Source organism: Talpa occidentalis, unplaced genomic scaffold (genome assembly GCF_014898055.3).
Source record: "Talpa occidentalis isolate TD23 unplaced genomic scaffold, MPIMG_talOcc4v2.1 talOcc4.17, whole genome shotgun sequence".
NCBI classification, from domain to species: domain Eukaryota; kingdom Metazoa; phylum Chordata; class Mammalia; order Eulipotyphla; family Talpidae; genus Talpa; species Talpa occidentalis.
This window is the reverse complement of record NW_023601754.1, coordinates 43,443,794-43,465,963: the sequence shown is the minus strand read 5'-3', so window position 1 is coordinate 43,465,963 and position 22,170 is coordinate 43,443,794. Positions and strand designations below refer to the sequence as shown.

The following is a 22,170-nucleotide window of genomic DNA, read 5'->3' as shown; positions in this document are numbered from 1 at the left end:
TTAGAGACTTTAACTGAAACTCTACGCCTCTAAGCCTGACGAAGGGCCCCCGGCTCCAGGCACTTCATCTGTAATATAATTTGGTCCCCACAGAATCCCATTTTACAGTTGAGGAAATAGGTTTAGAGGGGCCTGGTTGGCTGAAGGGCCAAAGATATCCAAGTCCTGAGCCCCAGAACCCATGCACGATACCTCGTGTGAAAAAGGATCTTGCAGATGTGATTTAAGTCAGAGGTCATAAGATAGGGACATTATCTGATGAACTCCATGGGCCTGAAAGGTAGCAGCAAGTGTCCTTATCAGTGGGCCGCACAAGGACATTTGAGTACAGCTGTGGTACTGGACAACCAGAATCCACTCTGAGAAATCCATCATGATGTCATTTCATCGTTGTCTGAATATCGTGGAATGTGATTGCACACACCTGGCCAACACTGCCTGCCCCACCCCAGGCTAGAAGGTACGGCCATGGGGAACCACCACCTTGGACTGTGGTTAGGGAGCTGGTAACAGTATAGACAGAGCAATAGAAAACAGGTTCAGAGAGAGATATTTAACCTCTGGCTCCGCAGACGGAAGCAGAGGCCAAGCACACAGGAATATGAGGAATAGAGCAGGGAGACCAAGGCACCCCAAGAGTCTCCCAGGGGAGCACTACTCCGCTGACACCTTCATTGTGGCCCTCAAGACTCATTTCTGACTTCAGGGCTGTAAGAGACTGCATCCCGTCATGTTAAACTATTGAGTTTGTGGTCATTTGTCACAGCATAACAGGAAACCAAACCAGAACAGGGGCTCTGCAAATGGAGAGGATTTGGGCCTCTGCAGTCTGGCTCTGCCATATCCCATTTAAACAGCTCTGGCAGGTTGCTGCCCTGGGAGGACAAGGACCAGAAATTAGAATTACAGCCTTTCCCATCTGCTAGTCCTCCTTGCTGTGTTTCTGGTTTCACGGGCTTAGGGGTGAACAGGGGCAAAGAGAGTATCCTGAGCTGCAAACCTTCGTAGTGTCTGCGCAGAAAAGCCGGCTTTCCACGTCTTAGAACATTCACAGTTCAGGGTCCTCCCCTGAGTTGCAATAGTAGAAATAATTGCCATTCGAGCATCCATGTGGCGAAGACATGGAACTCCAGTTAGGGATGGTTTATTGCCTGCTTCCCCACCCCTGAAAAAAAGAGAAAAAAGAGACTCAGAATGTGACTGTCTTTGGAAATAGGGTTGTGGTTGATGTGACTAGATAAGATGAGGTCATAGAGGGGTAGGGTGTGGGCCCCAAATTCAAAGTGACTAGTGATTTTCCTAGAAGACAGCCATGTGAAGACAGAGTAGGGGATGCCAAGCAGTGCCAAGGATTGCCAGCAACCCCCCTAGCAGCTGGGAAGAGGTGAAGAATGTTTTCCCCTAAGATTCTCCAGAAGAGAACAAGGTCCCTATGTTTAGAATCCAGCCTCCAGGTAATAAAGTTCGATTGTTTCAACCGCTGGGTTTGTGACCCTTTGTTGTGGTTGCCACCAGAAACGAGAAACACTGCCCTGAGTCAACAGAAGAACTGGTAAAGGACAGAGAGGAAGCACAAAAGATTCCTGAAAAGGACACTAACACTCAATTTGTTTCAGTTCGCATATGCTGTGTTATTGATACGGGAATGGCTTCAGCTATAAGAATTCTGAGAAGGAGGAAAATAGTTTCATTTGTTTGTCAACAAATGAGGAAGGTAACAGACTAGAGTCTAAAGACTACTGTCCTGCTCATTAGCAGAGAACAGGGGTTTGTATGTATGTATGTATGTATTTATTTATTTATTTTAGATTTATTTATTTTTATTTATGCATACTAGAACTGGAGTGTAGGCCAGAGGTGCCAGGGGTGAGGAGAGACACCAGATGCAGAGTGGGGAGCAGAACAGGTGGATATGCTGAAATAAACTGCTGAGGAGAACAGGGGGTGAGACAGGAGAGGCCTGCTGCACCAGGTGAGCTAGCTCCCTGGTGTCAAGCCGCAGTGGTGATAGTATGATAGTGCTGAAACTTAACCCCTACGTCACCAGAAAGGCTGGGACATGGGTATTTAAGTAGTCATGAGTGGATCAAAAGGGGGAGTGTAGGGCCTCGCTGGTGGCTCAAGGTGTTAAGTCTTAGCACTATGAAGCTATCCGCAGCCACTGCGGCACAAGTTTGCTCCCTGGCCAGGGAGCTACCCACATGGCACAGCAGACCTCTCCTGTCTTGCCAACTGCTCCCCTCCTCCGTGTGTTTCAGTCAATCTACCTGTTCTGTTCCCACTCTATCTCTGGTGAATCCTCTTACCTCCCACACCTCTGTCCTGTACCCTAGTTCTTTTTTTTTTTTTTTTTTTTTAATAGAGGCCTATTTATTTGTTTGCTGGTTTGTTTGTTTGTTTTGTTTATACAAGCACTGGGCACAGTCAGAAGCACGGGAGGGTGAGAGAATTCACCAGAGCCAGAGCGGGGAGCAGAGCAGGCAGAAGGACCAAAGTACACTGCTGAGGGGAGCAGCGGGCGGCAGGAGAGGTCTGCACGCCATGTGGGACCCTCCTCCGGTGGCCGGGGAGCAGCCGGGGATCGAACCGGTGCCACAGAGGCCGCGGGCAGCTTCTCAACCCAGCGCTCAACCGCTGCGCCACCGGGGAGGCCCCTGTACCCTAGTTCTTGAACGCATAAATAAATCTTTTTTAAAAAAAGGGGGGGGGGGTAGCATTCCTGTCCTTGAAACATCAGTGTCTGGTGGTCAGCAATTCTGATATTATTTTTGCAAGATTCCTTGGCTTTGTTTTGAAGTTTTTTTGAAGTAAGACCCTTTGTCCTCAGAATGCAAGGAGAAAAAAAAGCGAAGTGTTAGTTTAGCATATAGATCAAGGTTTGCTAAACCTGAAGGAGGTAGGGATTGTCCCTCTCCGAGTTAGGGAGGGCTGTGTATTTTAACGCTGTATCATTGTGTCCCCACCCTCAAAGTGCAGTGGCTGAAAATCATATACATTTTGCAGCAGGGTTCCTGGTTTGGCGCGGCCCACTGGTCCGGATGGGTTCTCCTGGTTTGGTGGATTTTGGCTGGTCTCACTCACAGGTCCGAAACTGGGATGCTTCCCTTCCTGCAATGGCTTCCCCTCCTGCAGGTGGCAAGCTTATTTGCAAGGTGTCAACAGGAAAATGATACCAGAAATGACAAGTTCCCTGGTAGCCATGACTCAGAACTCACATGATATCCCTTCTGGCGCATTCTAGGGACTAAACAAATTCCAAGCTTGGCTCAGCATTGAGGAGAAAAAGAAATTCCATCTCTTTTTAAATTCCCCTCCCCTGTATTCCCTTGTCTTTTTCTCCCTTCCCCCTCCCTCTCAACCTCAGAGCCCTCACAGTGTTTATGAATTTCCATCAGTTTTTGTATTTTACTCTGTCTAGTCATCCTCTATGTAAATGTCCAGCATTTGTCTCTGTCATTCTGACTTGCTTTCTTCCACCTCTTTCCCCTGAACTCCCTCCATTTTGCTATAAATAGCAACATTTCATCTTTCCCTATGGTTTAATAGTATTCTAGAGTGTGGACAGACCACAGAATCTTGACCCAAACATCTGTTGATGGGCATTTTGGTTGCTTCCATGTCCTAGTATTGGCAATAATGCTGCTCTAAGAGACTCTGTCTCTTTTGCTATATATATGTTGAGTGATCATCAGGTTATTTAAAAGGTTGATTTGAGCATCTGCAATAGTGACTTCAACCTTGATCTCTTGATGGAAGGAGCTGCCCTGAATTCACAGACATTTGTCTCCTGACACTCACCTGTCACTTACAGACTGACAAGAAAGAAAAGGCCCATTTGATGATACAAGCAGTGGGTGGGTCCGTAGGGGAACAGACAATCCCCTCCATGCCTGGTGCAAGTGGAAATTCGCATAATCCCTTGGAGGTTTCAAAATTACACATGACAAATCTTCCTAGGTTTTGACAGAGCAAAACCACTTGTGTTTACAGGGGAAACACAGATGTATGAAATTATATGGCTGAACACTTTTCTTTGCAACAGAGTTTGCAAAACCAAGTGAGGGGAAAATCTACCCTGTACAAGACGTACATCATTCTAACAGAAAAGAGAAAGAGGAAGTCATGAAATGCAGGTTGCATTACAGAGAAGTAGGGAAATTGTGGTGCAGAAAAGAAGCTAGGTGGCAAACACTGGCGTGGGGACGGGAGGGGGGTTCATATTTGCTCCTCTGAGGTTTCCTCCAGTCCCCATTTCAAATTAAAGGCAGGAGAACATCCCTTCCCTGTTTTCAAGCCCTTCACGCTCTACCTGGAGAGCCTTGTGCTTGGTGCGCCTGTGCTGGCGCCTGGTCTGTTTACCCAGCCTGAGTTATCTGCTCACCTTTGGGATACTGGGTTCTAGTCACGAAGCCCCAGGAGCCTCTCCCTCCTCTTGGACTCCAGACTTCTGGGGGAACCTGCTCTCCCACCTTCCCATGGGTGCACCCAGGACAGAGGTGGACCCCTCCACCCAAAATGCTCTGGACCACAGCACCCTATCATGAAAAGCCACTCTTAGGCACTTGTCTTTCTCCCTTAGGGTTGGCGCCTTGCAAAGCCAGCTCCTTGACATATACCAGAACTGAGGGCCCTGTCTTGGGGTCTGGGAAGCCCAGGAGGCCTGTGGCATGACTTTGGACTCAACCTTTCTCTTGCTTGGGATGTCACTTCTGAGCCAAGGGGAGAGGCCAACCCCCGTGTGGCCTGGCATACTGCTCAGTGATGATGATGGGAGGATGGTGATGGTGATGATGATGATGATGGCAGCACTGGCAGCAAGAAAGTGACATGAGAAATTTAGTGGTTGAAAACAAAGCAGAGCATCTGACAGAATTTACCGACTGTTCTGGGCAACGTAAACCTCAAGGCATCATTTTGAGGCAGGTCTTTCCAATTGCCCTATTTGACAAATGAGGAAACTGAGGCTCAGGCAGGTGAAGAGTCTTGTCTAAGGCTACCCAGCTTGGAACTTGACCTCTGGCCACCTAGCTGTGGGCGTTCATCCCCCTCTGGTTGGGGGTGGTGGTTCTCTTGAGGCTACTAGTACAAGTGCCCCCTAGGTTAACAAGTCCCAATCATCAAGTGTTCCCTGCTGACCCAAGTTCTGCCCATGTTATGGATGAGCACACTGAGACCCCCAACAGGGGAAATGACATTCCCAGAGACACACCTCAAAGGAGAGGCAGGTAGGGAGAGACTCAAAGTCCATGAAGAGGTGACTGACAGAGGCCAAGCGTGGGGCTGGAAGGGAGGATTACATCCATCTTATTCTCAATGAAAAGTTGTGCAAATTTGGGGCCTCCCCGGTGGTGCAGCATGTTGAGCACAACGCTCTGAAGCTGTCCGCAGCCTCTGCAGGGAGGGTTCAGTTCCTGGCCAGCCAGGAAACTACCCACATGGCACAGCAGACCACTCCTGTCTCCCCCGCTGCTCCCCTCAGCAGTGTATTTTGGTCCATCTGTCTGTTCTGCTCCCCACTCTGTCTCTGGTGAATCCTCTCACCCTCCTGTGCCTCTGACCTGTACCCCAGTTCTTGTATAAAAATAAATAAATCTTGAAAAAAAAGTTGTGCAAATCAAGGCTGCCCAGTCACAGAGGGGGCAGGAGAGCAGCATAGGCCTTATCCAACCAGGGAAGGCCAATTTTTAGGTAAGGATGGGGGCAGAGTTTTCTTTCCTTTCTCTTCTTTTTTTTTTTATATTTATTTATTGATTGTGTATAAGAACTGGGGTGTAGGCCAGAGGTTCAGGGAAGGAGGGAGAAGATTCACCAGAGACAGAGTGGGGAGCAGAACAGGTAGATCTACTGAAATACGCTGCTGAGGGGAGCAGCAGGCGAGACAGGAGAGGTCTGCTGCATCACATGTGGGTCAGCTCCTTGGCCACGATGGAACTCAAGCCACAGAGGTGACAGGGCTGAGATTTAACCCCTAGGCCAACACGGAGGTCCTCCTCTCTCCTCTTGGGGAAGCCCAGATCAAGACAGAGAGGCCTGGGTTCAAACCCTAGTTGTGCCAATATCCTCACTTTGTGGCCTTGGACCAGGGCCTTGATGGCGCTAAGCCTTAGCTTCCCTGTTACAAATTGGGGGCATGGGGATGATTTCAAATGTACCAATTGTTAAAATATGGAGTCTTCCAGATTTTATTGGTAAAAATCCACTGCCTCAAGACCCTGAGTGCCCCCATGGAATATCTATCCGGGTCTTCCTGGATACTGCCATGTTCCAGCAAGTAAGAGAAACACCAAATCAGTGGCAGCCACCGGGTGCTGCTATGGCAATTGGTGTGGAGTTTTACCACTGCAAAGTTTGGCTTATGCTGACAACTGATCAAATATTTTGAAATGTCCCTTCTAGTGTTAATGGTAACAACTTTAGGACTATCATGAGGATTCAGTGAGTTGATCTCTCTAAGGAATAGGCAAACAATATAATAATAATAATAATAATAATAACAACAACAACAACAATATGCACATTCATCCTACTTTGGCTTCACAGAGTAGCCTCAGGATTTTCCCACAGGCCTCTCAAGTCTCAGTTTCCCCACCTTCATGCTCCATAAGCCCCACCCCAACCCCTGCTGTATCCCTGTGACTAGGATGGTGGGTGGGGCCGCCTATCTCCCGGGGCCTGTTTGCTCTGCCACATACGGGGCTGCCACCCTAGCCAAGGCCGTTGAATAAAAGGCCAGGCCACCCCCGTCCAGCTTCCTTCTCTCCGGTTTGGATCATGCTCGGGCTCCTCCCTGTTCTGATGCTCCTGGGAGCACTGGCTGCACCAGCAGGTAGGCACGTCCTATGCTGCCCCCTCCAGAAGGGAGGGGATTAATCCACAGTCCTGTGGGTGGGTGGTGGGCATCCGTTTCAGAGTCTCAACCCCAGTGCCTTCTACTCGCGCTTTTCATCTGGCAGAGACTACTGAAGGGAAGGTTTGGGGCTAGGTTCAAATCTCAGCAAAGCTGCTTTTTAACTGTGTGCCCTTTGGGCCAGCCACTTAACCTCTCTGTCTGTGCCAGCCTGAGTAGGAGAATTCCCCAACTGTGAAATACAGGTGAGAATGGCCCCGCCTCAGAGGGCTGTTGGGGGCATTCACTGGATTCATATGTTTGAGGAGCTTTTTTTTTTTTTTTAATTAATTTATTTATACAAGCACTGGGTACAGTCAGAAGCGCGGGAGGGTGAGAGAATTCACCAGAGCCAGAGCAGGGAACAGAACAGGCAGACTGATGAAGAAATACACTGCTGAGGGGAGCAGCGGGTAGCAGGAGAGGTCTGAGCACCATGTGGGACCCTCGCCGGTGGCCTGGGATCAAACCAGCGCTGCAGAGGCTGAGGGCAGCTTCATAACCCAGTGCTCAACCGCTGCGCCATCAGGAAGGCCCTGTTTGAGGAGCTTTTTAAGAGCTTAGGTGCTTAGAACTATGTCAGGCATAAGTGACCTTGTCTTTCAGGGAGCTCTTACTGATCAAGGGGCAGTCATTATTATTCCTTCTCCTTCCCTGCCTCTCTGTCCTTGGTTGTTTTTTGTTTTTTTAAGATTTATTTATTTATACAAGCACTGGGGTACAGGCCAGAGGTGTGGGAGGGTGAGAGAACTCACCAGACACAGAGCAGGGAGCAGAACAGGCAAAGGGACTGAAGTACACTGCTGGGGGGAGCAGCAAGTGAGACAGGAGAGGTCTGCTGCGCCATGTGGGGATCTCCCTGGCTGGCCGGGAATCGAACTGGCGCTGCAGAGGCTGCGGACAGCTTCACAGCACAGTGCTAAACCTGCTGCACCACCGGGGAGGCCCTGTCTTTGGGTTTTAATTCTGCCACCTTCCACCCAGGCTGGGAATTGAGTGGCCACGAACCTCGCCAGGGTCTTAATGTGGGATCTTCAGCACTTCTGGCGTCAGTTGTATTATTTGCAATGAGAAGAAAGGAGCCAAGGTCAGCAGTTTTCAGACAGACTTCTTAAGAACTGGGGCCTCTTTGGAGGTCAAGAAGACATCTGATTGATGGAGCATTATTGCACTCAGCCAGCCTGAGAAAGGGAATTTCAGTTCTCTGTTCGATTCTGGGCTTGTGAGGGAGAGATTGTTGAGTGGGGAGGGAGTGCTGTGATAGAACTGGTAGCTTAGAGGAACTTTGCCAACATCTGTAGCTCCGAGAAGCTGTGATTCCCACTTCCAAACCTTTGCCCATGCTGTTTCGCCCACCCGGATGTCAGTCCTACACGCCTCCAGAATTCTCCCCAAAGCACCCCCTCCCTAGCCTTTAGTCCTATTCTTGAATCTTCTCTCTCTGTGTGTGTTCTTTCCTCTTAAATTGCAGGTTCTGATTCCTCCTATCTCCCCACAGGGACCTCCCTGATGTGTCCCACCTGCTCTCCGCTGGGAAAATGCACCGAGATAAATTGTCCATCTTCGAAGGAGTCCTGCTTGCTTAGCCAGAAGTACCTCAGTGGGGGATTGGGTAGGGGCTGGGCAAAGTGGGGAGGGGAAGCAGGATTGGAGGGGAGAGGCATGGATGAGGCACTCAACTTGGTGCCATGGGTTGGGGAGGAGTGGTCCCAATGTACCTAGATTGCCCTCTGGGGATAGCTGCCTATGGGCAGAGGTGCAGGAGAGCTTGGGGTCTCTAATATGTCCTCCTCAACCTTTGTCTCCAGAAAATGGGGCTCTCATTAGGAATGGATCATGTGTGGCAGCTGAGGAGTGCCCAAAAGGTGTCTACATGCTGACCTTTGGCCCCTATTCCTGGCTCAGCAAGGGATGCTGTGAAAGCAACTGCAGCAAAGCTTTTCACCAAGGTTTGTCTCAGTCCCTGGGGGTCCCACCCCCCGGGGGGCGGGTCATGGGAATGTGGCCTTGATTTCCAGCTCTGCCGGCTGGTTGGGGCAAGAAGAACCTCAGTTTTCTCATCTAGATTATGGACATGAAATGAGTTTTGTGGGGTGTGCCCAGTGCAAGTTTGGCTATAGTAGATGCTGCAAAAATTGTAACTGTGAGTTATTGGGAAGACTGGAGAGGAGACTCATTTTTTCCTCAGGAGAGGGGTTCCTCTGAGGCTAGTCAAGCAGAACAAGACATATTATGGGTGGTGACAGGCCCAGATCTAGGATAAGACCAGCAAGGCCTCTAGGTGCAAAATTAAGGGGGCTGCTGATCCTGCTTTGCATGACCCTGGAAGAGAGACCCTCCTGGGTGGCCACACCCTAGCCATGGACCTGAGTTTGTTACCTGGTTATTTCTCCAACCAAAAAAGGAATTTTTTCAACCACATGTCACCTAACAACAGGGATACATCCTGAGAAATGCCTCTTTAGGCGATTTTGTCCTTGTGCAAAGGTCATCAGGTGTAATTAAGGGCACAGCCTACTGGGACCACCGCTGTACATGTGGTCTGTTATTTACTGAAAGGCCATTAATTGACACAGGTATAGCAATAGGGACACTGAGATCGCTCCACACCCCATCCTTTTAAACAGTTGGGACTTCCCTCTGCCTAAATTGTGCACCTCAATCAAGTAAAAAAAATCCAGGTTCAAGGTAAGAGGTGGGCGTGTATATTAAATGCATGTCAAATGTGAGTTATGATTATAAATGCATTAAACTCCTGTGGGTAATGAAAGATTATACCCAGGAATACTTGGAGTCTTCTGTTAGAGGATTAGAGCAGTGTTGTTCACTAGAAATATATGAGTCATCATTAAAATGATTCCAGTCACCACATTGAAAAGTAGCAAGAAATAGGTGAAGTTCATTTTATTTTATTTTTTATTTATTTATACAAGCACTGGGGTGCAAGCCAGAGGTGCGGAAGGGTGAGAAAATTCACCAGAGACAGAGCAGAGAGCAGAACAGACACAGTGACTGAAATACACTGCTGAGGGGAGCAGCGGGCCGGACAGGAAAGGTCTGCCACACCATGTAGGAATCTCCCTGGCCAGCCGGGAATCGAACTGGCGCTGCAGAGCCTGTGGACAGCTTCACAGCACTGTGCCCAACCTGCTGTGCCACGGTGGAGGCCCCTGAAATTCATTGTAATAATATATTTTACTTACTTTAGATTATTCGACATATATATAATCAAAACAAAAAATTATGAATGAGATTTTTTCCTTCTTTTTCCCAACTAAGCCTTGGAAAATTAGGGCATAATTCCTGCTCACAGCATATCCCAAAAGGAACCAGCCACAGTCCAAGTGCCCAGTGTGGACAGTGGTCACAGAGCACCGTTAATGGGTAGTAACTCATTTTATAGTCTGTTTTTGCGATTTGCCAACCTTTTTTTTTTTAATTTATTTTTGCTTAGAAGAACTGGAGTGCAGGCCAGAGGTGAATGGGGGGAGATGAAAGGATTCACCAGAGATGGTGGGGAGCAGAACAGTGGATCTACTGAAATACACTGCTGAGAAGAGCAGTGGGTGAGACAGGAGAGGTCAGTTTCCTGGCTGGGATAGAACTCAGACCACAGAAGTGATTGCACTGAGATTTAGCCTGTAGGCCACCAGAGAGGCCCTGCAATTTTCCAATCTTTCGATATAAATCCACATTAAAATGATTCATGGTTTAGATTTGATCCAGAAGAAATCGGTCTAAACAACTCGCACTTAAATTTCTCAGATCTCTAAGAAAGCCCATAAAATTCAACAGCGGATGGAGTATCAAAAAAATCAGTGTTCCCCCCTTTTTGCTGAATGCCACATCATCTTAAAACCTAAAATAACAAGATCATTCTCTGAAAACCACTATTGGATTTTAAGATCTTTAAGGGAGGGTTTCATTCAGGTCTGGGTGAAGGGTTTCAAGAACAGTTTCTGTCACATAGTAGATGCTCAAGAAATGTTTGTGAAATGAATAAAAGAACTCTTAAGATTCAGTTTGAAGGTTTGTTCAGGAAAAAGGAAGAGCTGGAGGCCAGCCTGATCTTGGACTCAGTGAGATGTTCTTTTAGTTGGGGGCTGGGAGGAGATGGCTGAGACCAGGCTGGTCCCATCCTAGAGGAAAACGTTCTGGATTGTGGTGGGCAGAGGTGGCAAGAAAGGGAAGGCAGGAGATCAGCGACCTGCTGGGGCATTCGTCAGTTCCCATCCCACCCTGACTTCACCCACTCACCCAGGGGCAGAGACCGAGGCCCAGCCCAATGGGGTGAAGTGCCCCTACTGCTCTGGGAATGAGTCGGCTCCCTGTGGCTCCGGTTTGGTCTTGAACTGCACCGGGAAGCAGACTGTGTGCGCCATCCTCAATGGGACATGGAGTGGAGGTAAGGATGCCCTTCAAGAGGTTGTTTACAGAAACAAGAGCTTTAAGACAGAGACAGATGTGAAGATGGGAGGCTCAGACTCTGAGCTCCCCCTGCAGCTTCTCCCTATTTCTGCAGGTGATCACCAAACTCTGAAGGGCTGTGCTACCCCAGAGATCTGCCACTTGCCAGAAAACACCATCCTGGGCCCGGTAGCTTCTGGATTTCATCTCAGCACCCAGCCTGAATGCAGCATTGTGGCTCCTTCCGCCCAGCCAGGTGCTTTGAACCCCTCAAGTTCCTGAGACCCCACCCTCCCTCGGCCCCACATGTCCTTCCTAAGCCTATATGTCCCCAGGGTATCTGCTCCCCCAACCATAATGCTCCCAGGGAGTGCAATTACCCTTGCATGTGCGCTTGGGTGCACACACACACCATGCCTGACACACTGGGAAGCAGAAAATCTCATTGACACATATCCACACTTATTCACAAACTGCCACATTTATATCCTGGCACCCAAGACCCACCTACAGAAGAGCACGAATTTCTAAATGCGAACATCCTGTTATGTAAGTGAGAGGAAAGCTCTGCCCTGGGTTTAAATAAGAAATTTGACAGTCCTTTTCTTTCTTCACTTCCTTGCTTATGAAAGAAGACCGATTTGCCAACCATCTTCTTTTGGCCTCACAGAGAACATCCACAATCATTTTTGTTTTTCAGAAAAGAGAGATGCTGATTGAGATAGTGTTTACTGGGGCAACAGCTTGATAAGTGAGGTCACTGAACAGAATTATTGACGTTTTAGAGGTGAGAAAGGCAGCTTTCAAACCTGGCAGCAATTCCCACAGCTGCGGGGATGCAGGACACGCTTGTTAAAAGCGCCGTCAAGATAGCTGTGTGAGGCAGAAGAGGATCTGCTTGCCAAATCTGCAGGCAAAGCGGGAACATTCTCACCTTTGCGTCCTCCAATGACCAGCTGCCAGGAATTTTGTTTTTCAAAACTAAATCATGGAGTAAACTAATGATCACAGTAAAAAAAAAAAAAAAACCTGGGAACTCAAAATGTACAATATGGAGAGGAAAGGAATCTGGGGCATGGGATCTTTGCGTGTATAATCTTTTTTTAAAAAAAAGATTTATTTATTTATACAAGAACTGGGGTATAGGTCAGAGGTGTGGGAGGGTGAGAGAATTCACCAGAGACAGAGTGGGAAGCAGAACAGGCAGATGGACCAAAGACACTGCTGAGGGAGCAGCGGGTGAGGCAGGAGAGCTCTGTGGCACCATGTGGGCATCTCCCTGGCTGGCCGGGAATCGAACCCGTGCTGTGGAGGCTGCGGACAGCTTCACAGCATGGCGCTCAACCCGCTGCACCACCAGGGAGGGCCTTTGCATGTATAATCTTTACAGACACCTAACACATTTGTGCAGGCACACATCAGTTGTCAGAGTCACACACACAGGCTGGAAAAGAGACAGAGACAAATGCACAAATATACAAAAGCATACAACACACACAGATATGCTGAAGCATTACTGACATCCACAGAGGTTTGCATCTATTCACCAATGTATCTACCCCAAAGAACCCAAATTGTATTGAAAGCACACTCGCACCCTTACACAGAAACACACAGACCCAGAAAAACATACATAGTTACATATAAGCACCAAATGTGTACATACGACATGTGGTCTGTTCACACAGATATGCATGTAGATACCTGCTTGAGCAGGGATCCAAGTGCATCCCCACCTCTTGCAGACAGTTCCAGAACACACTGTCCAACAGAGACTCATGCAACCACGTGCATCTACAGAGAAATGGATGCTCTCACACGCAAGCTGTGTCATTGCAGGCATGCACACTCTGCACAGTACATTTGCACACTCAAAGTCATGTACCCCTGAAATACAGACACGCACACAGATTGTCCTCCAGCCAGCTTATCTTCCTTTCTCCCCAGGTTATCTTGCACCTCACACCGAGGCAACTGAGAACCACGAGGCTACTAGGTCCCACACTGGGGCAACTGAGTCCCACACCAGGGCAACAGTGACTCACTCCAATACAACCAAGACACACAACCAGGCCAGCATCACCAGCTGTTTCACCTGCTCAGACCCCTACCACTGCGTCCCTCTCCACTGCCCAGAAGATAAGAACTACTGCCTTCAGAACACCGGCATCACGGGTGAGTGACCCTGGAGTCAAGATTGGGAAGGGGAGGCCGAGACAGGATCTGAGGTGCAATGAGACCTCTCCTAGTCCTCCTGTTTGAGCCTCCACTCCAGCCACTGTGGCTTTTTCCTGGTCATAGAGGATAGAGGCTGATTGCAGGGCAGGACAGTTTAAAATCTGGTCTGGTGACATGTTTGTTTTTGTTATTTATGGCTGAATTATACACATATTGGTTCAAGATGTCGTGGCTTAGTCACAAAGGGGCAAAAATGGGTATGATCTCCTTTTTTTTTTTTTTTTAATAAAATCTGGAGTAGTTAAAACCAAATGGAAAGAAAATGGAATGATGATAGTTTTTATTTTGCAAAAGGAAGATTATAGAGATCCGTTACCCAACGGTTAACACTACTGAACTGTACACTTAAAAATAGGTAAGAAGATACATTTTATATTATGTGCTTTTTACCTGAATTAAAAAATAAACTTTATAGCTCAAAACAACAATAATTTATTATTTCTCAGCTTTCTGTGGGTTGACTGGGCTCAGCTACGTTCTTCTGTTCCAAGTGGTGAAGGCTGAGGTCACTTGTGAGGCTGCATTCAGCAGGAGCTCGACTGGGGCTGGAATATTCAGTTCAGACTTTCACCTTCCATGTGGCTCCCATCAGTTAGCAGCCTAATTGAGTTTCCCTCCAATATGGCAATTGACATCTGATAAGGAAGACCTGGAAACCACCAGCTTCTTAAGAGATAAGCTCAGAACAGGCAGTGTCTCTTCTGTCACAGTCTGTTGATCAGAACAAGTCAAACTCTGGTTTGGGGGCCTCCCTGGTAGCACAAGGGGTTAAGTCTCAGCACTGTGAAGCAATCCATAGCTACTGCAGCACAAGTTCGATCCCCACCAGGGAACTGACCCACATGGCGCAGCAGACCTCTTCTGTCTTACCTGCTGCTCCCCTCAGCAGTGTATTTCAGTAGATCTGCCTGTCCTGCTCCCAACTCTGTTTCTGGTGAATCTGCTCAACCCCCCCACCCCTGCACCTCTGGCCTACACCCCAACTCTTGTATGCATAAATAAATACATCTTAAAAAAAAAAAGGCCAGCTCAGATTTAATGGGTGAGGAAGATTCCACCTCTTGATGAAAAAGTGGTAAGATCACATGGGAAAAAAAGGGAGATATAGTTATACCATCTTGGTATCTTCTTGTACATTCAGGGCCAGGAATTCTCTAAAACCTCTGTTGATCTCCCCCATAAAGGGAAACAATGGACTCTTGAGTAAATGGGAAGAGGCATTGAACTAGAAACCAGCTCTTTGTCTTCCAACAGTGTGAATAGGAATAGAAGGATAATGTCCTTATTAAATAGGATAGTGCTGAACATTTCTGGGATCCTAGAGAGATTTCTGGCTAAGCCCACAAGGTGCTCAAGGGTAAGTTAAATATATAGATAAGTTAGATGTATAGATAAGTTACCTATAAGTCATAGGTCCAGAACCATCCTGTTCTTTGGAACTCTAGGAGGAGAAGGTAGGGGAAGAAAGACTTTCTGAAATATGTGTCCAAATGAACAATGGCAGGTTTTGAGTGTATTGGGGGATCTCAGATAGGGTGAATGCCAACAATGAGACCCAGAGGGACTTAGGGACTTCAGTTGGTGGTCGCTTGGGATTGTCTTTCCTCACCAGCCTGCCCTCCACATTTCCCCAGTCTTAGGTGAACAGTCCCGTGTTTCCTGGAGAAATGGTTCCTGCGTGGCCTCTCGTGACTGCAAATTTGAAAACTCCATCTCTGCCTTCACCAATGGATTTGGCGATGGCTTCTGGGTCAGCACCACCTGTTGCCGAGGCCACTGCCAGGCCCCTATTCTTTTTGGTATGCTGCCACCAGAAAGCTACCAGATGGGAGGCCAAAGCGGAAGTGGGGTGACTATGGAGGGAGGGTTTGTCCCAGATTAAGGAAGGGATACAGGAGAGCCACTCAGTCTCCATTCCCCGACCAGCGGACCAGCGTGTCATAAGGCACCAGCTGAGTAGGAAATACCTAAGAGTACATGGAGAGCCCTGGGTGTCCCTGAGAGTCCTCCAGGCTGACTGTCACCCTTCTCTGTGCAGAAGCTTTGCCAGCCTCAAAGTCCCTGAGCAGGTTCTTGTGTCCTACGTGTCCTGGCAACTCCTCTGGACCCTGCAATTCCTCCTTGTACTTGCATTGTCCCCGTGTGGAGACTGAATGTATCCAGCTGGACCTGGTGCATGAAGGTAATGTGTGTGTGTGTGTGTGTGTGTGTCAGACACAGGCATACCTGAGTCTGGGGTCCACTGCCATCATTTTCTCTGTGTGATTCTCAGATAAATGACTTCACCTCACATCTCAGTTTTCCTTTCTGCTAAATGGGGATGATGGAAGCACAACTCACAGTGTTTCATGAAAGAGCTGTTAGATTAGAGGATTCAGGGTCCAGGTTGTCCGGATTCAAAGCCTGGATCTACCACTTATGAGTTGGGTGATCTTACACAGGTGACTCTGCTTCTCTGTGCCTCAATTTCCCCATCTCAGAAAGGGAATGATGATAATCGCTAACTCATAAGACAGTTGTGAGAATTAAACAAAGCAATCCTCTAGATGAGTGCTAGCCAAAAGAAATAGAATGTGAGCTATGAGTATAATTTAAAGTTTTCCAGTAGCTTCATTAAAAATCATAAAAAGTGGGCCTCCCTGGTGTTGCAGGGGGTTGAGCGCAGCACTGTGAAGCTATCCGTGATCTTTGCAGTGTGAGTTCAATCCCCAGCCAGCCGGGAGCAATCCACATGGTGCGGCAAACCTCTCCTGCCTGCTGTTCCCCTCAGCAGTGTATTTTGGTACATCTGCCTGTTCTGCTCCCTGCTCTCTCTGGTGAATATTCTCACCCCTGTGACTCTGGCCTGTACCCCACTTCTGAAAAAAAAAACAACATAAAAAGTAACCAATGAAATTAATTGGTTAATATAGAATTTAACCCAACATAGCCAACTGTTAGCATTTCAACATGCAATCAATATACAAACTTGCAAATGTGAGATCTTCCATTCATGTTTTTCCTACTGACCTTTGAAATCTGGTGTGAAATTTCAGAACATCCCAATTCCAACTAGGCACATGGAAAGCACTCCTAGTCACCTGTGGCTACAATGTGAAGCAGGGTAGTTCTAGAACATAACAAGTGCTATATATGGCACTTTCCATCATATAGATGGGAAAACAAAGCTCTATTCAGAAATGGTAAAATGTGTGTGTGTGTGTGCACGCGTGGATGAAGGAATGGAATTGCTGAAACTCAGTGTTAGTGGTCATGACAGCTGTGTGTGTGTAAGGCTTCTGTGGGCTGACCAGGTCTTCAGTCAGCCCTTGCTCAGGAGATGGACATGCCAGGGACTTGGATTTGCATGCATAGTGTCATGTGTGTGTTTTAGGAGGAGGGGGGTGATGTGAGTGGACAGGGTGGGTGGGCTTGTTTGTGTTGATTGTGTGCGGGACACTGGGGGCACCATTGGAGAGCTCTTTATGACTGAGATGCATGTGTAGAGTGCCCATTTTGTGTGTGTGTGTGTGTTTGTGTATGAATATGTGTGTGTGTGCGTGCGTGTGCGCACAATCGTGGGTCTGGGACAATAACTCACATATATGCCTCTTTGAGGAAGTGTGTACTCTAGTTCAGGACCAAATGAGACTATGGACCATATTATGAGAATTACCTTTCTATTAAACTTTTCTTTTTAATGGAGAAGCTCAAAGATACACAACAGTTAAACAGACCCCCTACAACCCCTCTGATGAGGCACTTTGTGTTGTTAAATTAAGATTCTTTAACTTTCATAGCCCCCATCAAGTCCTCAGAAAATGGTTACATGTATTATTTACATTTATATGTAGATAAAGCATATCTTATAGCAGACATCAAACCATATTATATAATATATTGTATTGTATCATGTCCTATCATGTATCATGTGGCTCTGATATAGCAGCAGAGGAAAAAGTTGAGAAAGTTGTGCACGAAACCGTGTGGAGGAATGTGTGAAATAGAGGAGCCATCTGGTGTCATAGTTTTAGATTAATCCTGAGCACAAGTAAAAGAACCCTTGCTGCACGCATGCAATGCATCGAGAATAACAAGGAAAAGGCCAGGTGTGACCAGGTCTGGGCTCCAGGCTCGACATTCCTGGCGCGTCTTCCCCAAGCACAGGATCCCAGAGCCTGCCACTCCCTCCCAGGTTGCTCCCTCCCCTTGTTCCTTTTCGAGGTGCCAGTTTTTTCTTTTACAAAACCTCAGCGAGGTTGGCAGATCCCAAGGCTCGATCTGGGCAAGACAGGCGCCCCCTGGACCCCCTCTCGGAGTTTGGGGGGCAGTTGGCTTGGAGAGAGCCCTCGGTCTGCGGGTGGGACCAGAGCAGGCGCCAGCGGGGGGCGCGCGAAGCCGGGCCAGGGGCTGGGTGCTCGGCCCTCAGGTCGCCTCTCCCCTGTCTCTGCAGGAGGCGGGAACCTGACCCTGCGCGGCTGCGGCTCCCGCGACCTGTGCGGCGGCGCCCGGGCGCGAACCCCGAGGCTCCCGGAGCTCCCCGCGCCCTACCGCCTCGCCCGCCCGCCCCGCTGCAGCGCCAGCCGCCGCGTCCTCTTGCGCTCCAAGGGGCATTCGGTCGTGTCCCGGGGCCTCCCCCTTACCCTGCGGGTGCTGGCGCTCGCCCTGGCCACCAGGACGCTCTTCTGAGGAGGCCGCGCCTCGCCCGCCGAGACAGGGGGGGGGGGGGGGGGGGGGGCGTGCCGGGCCCGCGCGTCCTAGGGGGCGCCCTGGCTCCCCTCCGCTGGGGCGTCGCTGGGGGCCAGTCAGGCCGCAGGCACACTCCTTTCCCCAGGCGGAAAGGGGAGCAGGCTGCTCCAATTAGAGGCACATTCTGCTTCAGATGAGGGGCCCCCCGAAGAGGAAGCCTCCTTCCTCCACCTAGGGGGACCCCCAACACCAGGCCACTCCTGCGAGCGAGGGCTCCTTTCTCCTTCTGAACACTGGGAAGCAGCTCCTCCGTCTGTCTTGCCCTTTAGGGTCTAGCAAAGTCCCTAAAGAAGGTGTGGTGCTTGAGGACCTAATAGACCCCCTTCCCAGGCACGCAGAGCAGCCCATTCCGCCCCCACGTGAGACCCTCTTCTTCAGGATCCATCTTCCCAGCTGGAACCCCATTGAATGAATTGCCTCCCACAATGCCAAGTGGTTTGGGTTTCCTTTTTCTGACACTGCAGCCTCAGATAGGGTTCTGCTGTGCTTGACACTCTCCTGGGGGATTCTGGGACCTGCAGGTGACAGTGTTTGGGAGCTAAGGTGGGCAAAAAATCAAATGCTCCATGTGGAGTGAGCCTCATTTTCGAGCAATCACCGACCCCAAAGGGCTGAGCAGAGAGGTAGACGCAGGGATCTCACAGTGGGCACAAGGCCAGGACCGAGTGCTTTCAGCGGAGAGTAATAAAAAAGTCCAACTAAAAGAACCAAATGCGCTCATCATTCATTTAACACATTTTTATGGATCCCATCCTGTGCTTCAAGCACAGTGCTAGACACTGGAGAGACATAGTAAGCAGAATCCCTTGCTTTCCTGAAGGTAATGCTTTAGTGGGGGAGAAAGATAATAACCACCACATATAATATGTCAGGGAGTGACAAGTACCCTGGAGAAAACACAGTGCAGGGAAGAGACTGGGAGCAGTGTGAAAGGGACGCACATATATCAGTGTGTTCAGAGGCCTCAGGAAGGTGATGGCAGAGTGAAGTTCTGACGGGGGTGAGGGACAGGGCCGTGCAGATGTTGGGGGGAGGGGATTCCAGACAGAGAGAGCTGCAGAGATTAAGACCCTGAGACAGGAACGGTACAGAATAACTAATATTACATATCTTAGCAAGAAATGGAGGGAGGAATCTAGGACTGGATTTATCAGTTCAAAGGCGTCCACAAGAACCGGCCTCATTGACACAGCTTTCGCATGTTGGTGTTTGCACGCTGGCCAGGCTTCCAGTGTCATGTCCTCATACAGCCATACCCAAAGCTACAAGAGGTGACCCCACCACCCCCATCTTCTCAGAAGTCTCACCCCATGGCAGGCTTCTTCCTGCTCTACTGGCCAGAATGGAGCCAGCCCATTTCTGGCAAGGGGATGGATTATCTTGACTGGTATTTAGTCCCAACTTTTCCTAAGGTACTTGGCCTCCCCAGATTCTGGGCAGAATGGGGTTCTCATTACAAAGAAGCAGTGGGGATAGAATATAGGGATCAGTCATGCCAAGAACCACCACCGTAGGTCTTTTAACAGAAGGGGGATTCATCCGGGGGATTGCTTGTACTTTGTTGGAAGAAGTACAAGGGGGATGGAGGGGTGCAAAAGAGCAGAGAGGAAGAAAGATGTTTCCCAGTGACTGGGGCGATGACAAATCACCCCTGTCCTTAGTGGCAATAAACAGTTCAGAAGTAGAAATTTGAGGGTGGCCTGTCTCTGCTCCATGATGTCTGAACATCAGCCAGGATGGTGTGAGGGCAGGAGTTGAGGCATCAGCCCTCATGCCTTCTAAAGCGATAAAGGCTGCTGGCGCTTTTGCTGGGGCCATAACTGGATCCAACAGAGAACTTTTTGTATGACCTAGACTTCTCAGTTTGTGGAGGGCCGAATTCTAATATGGTCCCCTAAGATTTCTCCATGCATCCCTGGGTCTACCAATGTGATGAGATAGAACATCCATGATGATGTGTTATATGGCCCAAGAATTTGCAGATGTGGTGGAGGAGACTGATTAGTTGGCTCTGAGTTCATGGAGGACGGTTTTCTGGGTGGGCTTGATCTTCTCACATAAGTCCTTTAAAAGCAGAGTGTTTTCTCTGGCAGGGAGCAGCAGGAGAAGTCAGATTTGAAGAATAAAAAGGCAGGGATGTCGCCTTGCTGGCTTTCCGTAGGAGGGGCCATGTGACAGCTGAGTGGCCGCTAGGGGCCAAGGGCCAGCAAGAAAATGGGGAGCTCAATCCCATACCTGCAAGGAAATAGATTCTGCTAAGAACCCAAGTGAGCTAGTTAGTACAGAGGACATAAGAGAGTGGAAGGCAGAGGTGGGGAAAGAACCAGTGTCTCAAATTGCTGTCCTAGATAGGGTGCTCATTGAGATCTCTGGGCTCACACAGGCCCGGTTGGAGGGTGGCTTCACGTGGTATCTGTTTTGTGGACTTGGACAGGTCTCATAGCTTCTCTGAGCCTTGGGTTCCCATTTGTAAAAGGGAATTCAACACTCTGAACTCCTAGTATTGTAAGGTCCAGAAAGCCTAAGACTTGGCACAGACTCAGCTTTCAGCACATGGAAGGGGGTCACCAGTTAGGGCTATTAACCTTCAGGACAACTGTCCTATTATTTAATCTATGAAGACAGCGGATGGATGGAGGACTGCCAGTAAGTGCAGCAGTGGGATTTGAACCCTCTACTAGCTGACTCTAGAGGATAAACTTTTCTCCCCCTTGAATATTAAGAAAATGTTGGAACCTACACTCAAGTAGGGAGAACAGTATAAAGAATGTGCGCTTATCTGTTCCCAGTATCAAACATGATCGACATTTTGCCAATGATCTCCTTCCCCTCCCTCCCTTACTCCTTCTCCCCTTCCCTCCTTGTTGCTGCCCTCCTTCCTCTTTTGCTGCCTTTTTGTGCTGAGAAGTTGTGTTTTTTTAAAAAAAGATTTATTTATTTATGCATACAAGAGCTGGGGTATAGGCCAGAGACGCAGGGGTGGGGGGGTGAGAGGATTCACAAAAGACAGAATGGGGAACAGAACAGGCACTGACTGAAATACACTGCTGAGGGGAGCAGCGGGTGAGTCAGGAGAGGTCTGCTGCGCCATGTGGGTAGCTCCCTGGCCGGGGATCAAACTTGTGCTGCAGAGACTGTGTAGCTTCATGGTGCTGTTCTTAACCCTTTGTGCCACCAAGGAGGCCCTGTGCTGAGAAGTTTTAAAGAAAATTCCAAACATTACATTTCACTCAGTACTTCAGTGCGCACCCATGCCTCCTCACATAACCTTTGCATTACGAGCCTTCCTGGGAGGGAGGATCGAATACAATAAAGTGCCCTGAGAGCTCAGCATGCCTGGTCCCCCTCCCTGTCCATTAACAAAAGGTCCTGGGATGTCCTTGAACTTCAGGGCAGAGCTCCCCTAACTGTGGGACTGTGGCCTTCTTCTAAAGTCTTCATAGAGGGCCTCCCCTGGTGGCGCAGTGGTTGAGCTCTGGGTTACGAAGCTGCCTGCAGCCTCTGCAGCGCCGGTTCGATCCCGGGCTGCCGCTGGGTGAGGGTCCCACATGGCGTGCAGACCTCTCCTGCCACCCGCTGCTCCCCTCAGCAGTGTACTTTGTCAGTCTGCCTGTTCTGCTCCCCGCTCTGGCTCTGGTGAATTCTCTCACCCTCCCGTGCTTCTGACTGTGCCCAGTGCTTATTTAAATAAATAAATAAATCTTTAAAAAAAAATAAAGTCTTCATAGAAAAATCGTATCAGAAGGGTGTTAGTGCATGACTGAGGGGTACTCAGGCACCCCAAACTGTTAAGGGGTGCATGTTCTAAAGGGATCTGGCCATCCATGTACACAAAGACAAAGGAAACAGACTTTCAGTGTGATAGATCTTTAACAGAGTTGGTGTGCATACAGAGGGAAGGGAGGATATTC

At 48.8% G+C, this 22,170-nt stretch overlaps 1 protein-coding gene across 1 annotated transcript; it reads left to right on the top strand.

The window, feature by feature from the left end:
- The first annotated feature begins 442 nt into the window (after positions 1–442).
- LOC119248653 (uncharacterized) lies at positions 443–18,199 on the top strand. Its single transcript, XM_054697512.1, has 9 exons — positions 443–460; positions 8,385–8,498; positions 8,695–8,835; positions 11,148–11,291; positions 11,409–11,549; positions 13,241–13,468; positions 15,166–15,330; positions 15,570–15,713; positions 17,964–18,199. Exons 2-9 carry the CDS (start codon positions 8,396–8,398, stop codon positions 18,197–18,199), a joined length of 1,302 nt encoding a protein of 433 aa, XP_054553487.1. The 5' UTR covers positions 443–460; positions 8,385–8,395.
- The last annotated feature ends 3,971 nt before the right edge of the window (positions 18,200–22,170 follow it).